General features: G+C 38.7%; 1 protein-coding gene across 2 annotated transcripts; it reads left to right on the top strand.

Moving 5' to 3' along the window:
• The first annotated feature begins 2046 nt into the window (after positions 1-2046).
• On the top strand, positions 2047-4376 carry LOC125476653 (protein DETOXIFICATION 27-like). Of its 2 annotated transcripts, none has more exons than XM_048582979.1 (6): positions 2047-2384; positions 2509-2601; positions 2680-3050; positions 3133-3219; positions 3413-3469; positions 4058-4376. In XM_048582979.1, the coding sequence occupies exons 1-6, from the start codon at positions 2109-2111 to the stop codon at positions 4236-4238; spliced, it is 1065 nt and encodes a 354-aa protein (XP_048438936.1). In that variant the 5' UTR covers positions 2047-2108; the 3' UTR covers positions 4239-4376. The 2 variants fall into 2 exon arrangements, with proteins under 2 accessions (XP_048438936.1, XP_048438937.1); XM_048582980.1 differs by having other exon boundaries at positions 2048-2384; positions 2509-3050; positions 4058-4142; positions 4285-4332.
• Positions 4377-7156: the final 2780 nt, after the last annotated feature.

The raw sequence follows: 7156 nt of genomic DNA, 5'->3' as shown, positions 1-7156 counted from the left end.
TAAGATTAAAGCCAAAAGCCTCACGCACCCACGATGAATTTTTTTTTTGGGGGGGGGGACCTTGGCCGAAGAATCTCCGATGCCAAAACTAGAAATTGAGAGAGAAAGTGTTTAGGAATTTTTGGAGAGAGAACGGCCTAGCATTTTAGTGGGAAAGTACAACTATTTATAGGGGAGTGACCGGCCCTGTTTGGAGAATAGGGGCTGGCCACATATGGCCAAATTGTCAGTGTAATTGCAATTAACTTGGCAATTAACCCCAAATTGAATAAGAAAATTGGGAGTTACTTTTTGAGTGAGGATTTGATGAGGAGTGATGAGAAGGTTTTGAATAAATATCATTTTGATCACCTTTGACTTTTTCTTGATTGAGTCGTTATTGTCTGTTACATGCGCGTGAGAATCCTGGTGTGCCTTGAGTGTAATTTTGTCCTTTTACCCAAAAGTATACGCGTCGCTTCCATAATTTTCTTGATTATTTTTTGCTCCACACCGCCAAATTAAAAGCATAAAGATTCTGGAACCCCATACCACCTTCCTGTTTGGCAATGCACAATTTATCCCATGCCCTCCAATGAATTTTCCTCAAGTCCAGATCACTACCCTACCAAAAACGGGCCATTAATTAATGCAACTCATCACAGAAGGTTTTCGGAGGCAAAAAACAATTCACAAGCAAAAATATTAAGGCTTTTTGACTTAGAGTTTTTTGTGTACATTTCCTACAACAAAAGAAAAGCAAAGCTAGTTTTCAAAAAAATAAATAAATAAAAAAATAAAAAAACAAAGCTCTCATTCTCTACATGGATCGCGCTGCAGTAGCGAGTGTAGATGATTAAAGGCTTGGGTTATATCCATCATTGATCGCACTGCACTATTGAGTGTCAATGATTAAATTATATGCTTGCTTGTCATTATAAATCTTCTGTTAAATCTTTACATTTCCCTTTATTTTAACGAAAAATCAAATTTTTACATTAAAAAGTCAATCCTGGTACTATTTATTTTACCCTCTATTTTGTCTTTATCGTTAAAACTCAAAGTTTTCAAGCCTTTTTCATTAGTTTTTCTTTTCATTTAACGTTTATTTAATGGAATAAACGAAAATAAGATGAAATTGCTCTATATTGGCCAGTTTCATGAGAAATGACAATTTCAAAGGGTAAATAATATATAAACCTTATAAGGAATAGGGGTTTTTTGAAATGGGTCCAAAGTAACTAAAAATTAGACCTATTTCAAAAGTCAAAAGTCACTAAAAATTGGACCTATTTCAAAAGGTAGTTTATAAAATTGGACCTATTTCAAATTTTCCCTAAGGAATAATGCTTCCATTCTCTCCTTGAGGGATAAACTCATTCTCCACTTGCAAATAACGTATATTTGCTATAGAAATTTCTTAATTGGGACCGTTGAATTTCTTGCAAAAACTTATTCGAAATGGAGATTATTTAGTTATCTAAATGTATCAATTAGAACGGTGTAGGTAAGAGTTTTTTCAGTATGTCTGGATGACTAAATGACGTTTCGAATGTTTTATTGTTAGGATGCTATTCAAATAAAGATTAAGAAATTAAGAAATTCCGATTATAAAATTTCTATGTTCAGAATACATTATTTGTGAGTGAAAAAACAAAAATATTATTCTTACAGTCTATTTTACTATCTATTTGTACAATTTCTCTAATAGAAATGAGATTCATACGTGTTGGTGAACTATACATTTATTAAAAAAATAATACAGATAAATAGTAAGTATGTCATTACTCGTAAAATGATGAGCACATCCGGTCAATGCAAAATGCAAGTATTATCCAATAAAATATTAGCTTTTGAAAATTTCAAGACTCACCTCCAAAAAAAAGAATGAGGATCCCTTTTGGATTTTTTTGTGATGATCTAGATGATCATTTAATCGCATTCGTTCATCGTAAATTGTGCAATCAATTTTATCAAGTATTATTTGTGTTTAATTTTAAATAAAAATTTTAAAATAATTTATAATCACAAAATTTATGATAGATGATGAATTAAAGGATTTTAGTTCAAAAAAAATATAAGCTTTTGAAAAATTCAGGATTCACCTCCAATGAAAGAGTGTCCGGACAATGAGAGCAGAGGGAGGGGAAGATGACCCTCTCACTCTGTTACTCTGCCACCACCGCCAAGATCAAGAAGATGCAGAGGACTGTAGTCTGATCAGACGCACGTGGCAGGAGTCAAAAGAGCTATGGCAAATAGCAGGCCCCTCCATCTTCAGCCGCATCGCCATGTTCTCCGTCACTGTCATCACCCAATCCTTCGCCGGCCACCTCAGTGACCTCGACCTCACCGCCATCTCCATCGTCACTACCGTTATCATTTCCATCAGTTTCGGTTTCATGGTAACACCATAACTCACCTACCTCAAATCTAACATCAATGGTCAATTCAAATCGTACAAATGAAACTACCCGGTTTCTAAATTTTGTTACTTTCAATGATTCAATCTCTGTTTGGTTTGTTTAGCTTGGCATGGCGAGCGCGCTGGAGACACTGTGTGGCCAGGCCTACGGAGCCAAACAGTACCATATGTTGGGCATACACATGCAGCGTTCTTGGGTAGTTTTGTTTTTGTGCTCTTTATTGCTATTGCCATTGTTTGTTTTTGCTACGCCATTGTTGAAGCTTATTGGGCAGACAGATGCGGTGGCGGAGCAGACCGGATTGGTGGCTCTGTGGTCGATTCCGTTTCACTTGAGCTTCCCATTTCAGATGACACTGCAGAGGTTCTTGCAGAGCCAGCTAAAGATGGGGGTAATAGCTTGGGTATCTGGTGGGGTTTTGGCACTCCATGTATTTGTTAGTTGGCTTTTTGTGCTTAAATTGGAGATTGGGATAGTGGGGACTATTCTTACTATTGGTTTTGCTTGGTGGGTATCGGTTGTGGCATTGTTTGCATATACCGTCTGTGGTGGGTGCCCTGAAACTTGGACTGGGTTTTCAGTTCAAGCTTTTTTGGGGCTGTGGGATTTCTTTAAGCTTGCTGTAGCTTCTGGTGTCATGCTCTTGTATGTGTTCTCTCTCTCTCTGTATGCCGCGCGTATGTATTTATAATGGATCGAAGTTCATTATGCACATTTTATGTTTCAGGTTAGAGAATTTCTACTATAGATGCTTGGTCATAATGTCTGGATTTATGAATAATGCTGAAATTTCAATTGAGGCTCTTTCCATCTGGTAAGTGTTTCTAACGTTCATTGACCCAAAATAGTATTTCTTTACCATCCAATTCTTATCTACCATGTTTAACTTTTCTTTTTCTTAGTGGTACTCCATTAGTTTGATTTTTCCATTTAATTTCATGCACAGAGTGCGTACATCTATCATTTATGTATTTGTTTCTGTAAATTCCATTATTCTCGTTTTGCAGCATGACTATCTATGCTTGGGAATCCATGATTCCGCTGGGATTTTTGGCAGCAACTGGGTATGTTACTGGTGATATTGTGAGCATGACTATCTCTGAATTTAGGAATTAGCTGAAATCTAGGGAAGTGGAGGAGATAAGATCTGTCCATACTTGTCTCTGGTTTTCATTTTAAATTTTTAGGATGAGTATCAGGAACATAGTTTCTTTTCCACATTATGCCCACTTCCAGCTCAGTATATACAACTATAATTTTTCCTCTATCAGTTTATGCAATGCATGACATTTTCCATAGCAACTGTGGACACAATACTGGTTCTTTCCCAGTGCAGTGACATGAAATAATTTGATGTTAGAAATTTTATTTTTAGGTAATAAGGTCACTCTACTTAGTATCACTGTGTTCCAAGTATCGTTTAGCTCTTGAATATTGTGTTTCTTCAGTAAACATTGTCATAAGTTGTTGATTATGAATTCTCTTTATGATCTACTAACAGAATAGAATTTTCACTTGTACTAATGTAAATGACAGCCGTTCTAATTATCAGAACAGTTCTATAGTATATGAACCTGCAGATTCACATGTTCCATTTACATACAATTGCGTCAGTTCAAGAAATCTAAATGAATATTACCTACTTGCTCCAGAGTGCGTGTAGCAAACGAACTTGGTGCCGGCAATGCCAAAGGTGCAAAATTTGCAACTACTGTTTCAGTCTTGACCTCCCTAGCGGTAGGACTTCTATTTTGGGTTACAGTACTAGCATTTAATAAGGAGCTTGCAATGATATTTACCTCAAGCATTCCGGTCATTGAAACAGGTCAATGACTTATCGCTGTTGCTGGCATTCACCATTCTTCTTAATTGCATTCAGCCAGCGCATTGAAGTTCTTCAAGGGCCGTTGGGGCTTGATCTTGAAGGTTGATGGATGAGCGGATCTTCAAGGGATTTTGGGCTTAATCTTGAAGAACGATTGGATGTGTGGATTTGTTGATGTTGTTGATCCAAAGGGCCGTTGGGGCTTGATCTTAGGATGGACGATGAACACTTTCTTCAAGGGTCGTCGGGGCTTGATCTTGAAGAATGGTTGTGTGGATTTCTTCAAGGGCTTTTGGGCTTGATCTTGAAGGAGGATTTGACGAAAAACGAAGAGTGCTTTCTTGATCCTTCGGGATTTTCTTGAGTGCTTTAGAACTTTAAGGCTTCAAGGTTTTGGTGTGTGTCTCTTCCTCTTGATGGAGAAGCCTATTTATAGGCTTTGAGAGTGAATCACCACCACAAAATTTTCCCACCCAAGCACTATTACCTAATTTTCCCACTTAATGCAATATTGAAATTGAAGTGGTTTAACAAATGGCCTAATTTTCCACTTAATGCAATATTGAAATTGAAGTGGTCTAACAAATGGCCTAATTTTCCACTTAATACAATTTTAAACTTGAAATGTGCTTACTTTGTCATTGCCCAAATGAGAAAAACTTGCTTTGATCCGTAATGGATTGAAATGTGCTTACCTTGTCATTGCCCAAATTGAGAAGAAAAACTTTGTTTAATCATCCAAGGGTATTTCTTCCTATTTTGTTGAGTCACATGCCATGTGTACAATTTGTATGACACGTGGTGTATGCCATGTATGTCCTGACACGTCAAAACTTTAATACGTTGGTGAACATTTGTTTCACCGAAATTTCAATGTCTACAAATGCCCCCACTTCAAGGCGCGTCGTAGACATGTGTTTGTCACGTGTAGAAGATGCGTTTTGAAGTCCCTTAATGTAGATGTCAACCCAAGGGCCGTCAAGGCTTGATCTTGAATTGGGCTGGAAATTTCTTCAAGGGCCATCGAGGCTTGATCTTGAGTTCGACTGGAAGATTTTCTGGTTTCCTCCAATCGTTGATTTTCCACAGGCTTAGTCTTGAACTGGGCTGGAGGATTCTTTTGGTCTCCCCCGAAGGCCTGAACTTACTCCTTTTATCTGGAGTTGAATTTGATTCAAGGGTGGTGAACACTTGAATTTGAATCGGACTTGTGATTTCTTCAAGGGCCATCGAGGCTTGATCTTGAGTGAAAATAGGACCATGAGGAGCTTCATGTGACAAGTGATCTTAGACTTTGTCGGGGATAAACTGACATGTGTTTGTTGTGCTTGTTTCCACATGCTTCAATGTATCATTTTCACTTGCCTTACTTGCTCCCCTTGCAGAAGTGGTATTTCCTTATGCAGGTTTGACATCTTCTCTTGTAGTATTTGTCCTCTGATACAGGAGTGGAATGCAAACCTTGCATTTGAATGGACCATCACTTCTTGGTGGCAGCGCAAGTTTGAGTGGAGGTTCCGACATATTGCTTTCTCTGTCCCTGTCTTGGCAGGTAAGAACAAGGACAAAGGAAAGGACAGGGAGATTACATGATATGAGATACTCTTGCTCTAGTCCCTGATGATATGAGATACTCTTGCTCTGGAAGACTTGGTTGAATAGGTGTTCTCAAGGGAAGAAGAAAACTGAGCATGTTGAGAGGTTTGGTTGCAGCTACATTCTCGGCCGAGAAGAAGAGTCATGCGTTTTTGGATGTATGCCTTGCCATGAATGTTGACATATATAGGAATTTTAATGGCAAGTAGTAGTGCGGATGCGGCTTTGTCACCCACGCTTGTCGGCAAAAGTGTGGTAGTTGGGATAATGACCTCCACGCGTTTTCAACTTTGTCAGAGATCTTTGACAAAGTTGCACGCGTTATCTGAAAAGCCGAGATTGTGTCTGAAGAGTGTTGACGAACTTTACGCAGGAAAATCCGGCTTTTAAGATTTGAAGAGTGGTGTCGCCTCTCCTTTTATAGAGGTATCGATCACCTCCAACATGCACACTTTGAAGATTGCCCATTTGTGAAAATCGTCTCCGGTGTATTTTGTTTTAACGGCCCTTTGAGATTTTACTCCATCCAACCCTTCTCTTTTAACATCTTTGAAAATGGCTAACCCATCTAACATTTGCTTAGATTTGAGTCTCAGCAGTGATACGGGTGCGTCGCGTCAGGGTAATATATAGTGCCCGTCTTTCTTATCTTCTAATGGCCCTCTTATAGGTGAAGACTCCGTGATGAAGGATGCAACAACAGCTACGATAGTAGCTAGGAACCTCCTCACTCCTAGAGATAGTAGGCTGCTTTCAAGACGGTCCGATGAGTTGGCCGTTCAAGAGTCCCTAGCTCTCAGTGTTCAGTGTGCAGGCTCTGTGTCCAACATGGGCCAACGCCTACTTGCTCGATCCCGTCAAGTTGAATCATTGATGGCGGAGGTGGAAAATCTTAAACAAGAGATCAAACAGCTTAAGCACGAGAATAGAGGTTTGCACGTGCTGTAATTATTCGACGAGCATGAAGAGGAAGCTTGATCAGCTGCAAGAATCTGAAGGTCGAATTCAAAGTGACCGTCAAAGGCTTGCAGCTTTCTTCCAGAGGCACCTTTTTCCTTCGTCATCTAGCGTTCAACCAAGTATTGAGGCCTCGAATGATCCATCTTCGATGCCTCCCGCTCCTGTAGTTTTGCCAAGTAGTGGGGCTTCACGTGAACAACCTTTGTGAAAGCTCCATCTTTTTTTTTTTTTTTTTTTTTTGTACGCACTTGTAATTTCTCGGAGATCAATGGACATGTTTTATTTTATTCAGTGTATTGTGCTAAATACAAATAAAACATATATATCACCAAGATGTGTTGTTTCCTTTCTTTTTTTTTTTTTTTCTTTT

This window comes from the organism of the source record quoted next, unplaced genomic scaffold (genome assembly GCF_019419815.1).
Source record: "Pyrus x bretschneideri cultivar Hongxiangsu unplaced genomic scaffold, Pyrus_bretschneideri_v1 Contig2, whole genome shotgun sequence".
Lineage (NCBI taxonomy): Eukaryota > Viridiplantae > Streptophyta > Magnoliopsida > Rosales > Rosaceae > Pyrus > Pyrus x bretschneideri.
This window is presented reverse-complemented; position numbering and strand designations above follow the sequence as displayed.

Excerpts from the sequence above, each read along its gene's own strand:
- LOC125476653 (XM_048582979.1), top strand. The coding sequence starts at position 2,109 with ATGAGAGCAGAGGGAGGGGAAGATGACCCTCTCACTCTGTTACTCTGC. Across the intron at positions 3,051-3,132 it reads GCTTCTGGTGTCATGCTCTT|GTTAGAGAATTTCTACTATA; the intron begins GTATGTGTTCTC and ends TTTATGTTTCAG. Across the intron at positions 3,220-3,412 it reads ATTGAGGCTCTTTCCATCTG|CATGACTATCTATGCTTGGG; the intron begins GTAAGTGTTTCT and ends CTCGTTTTGCAG.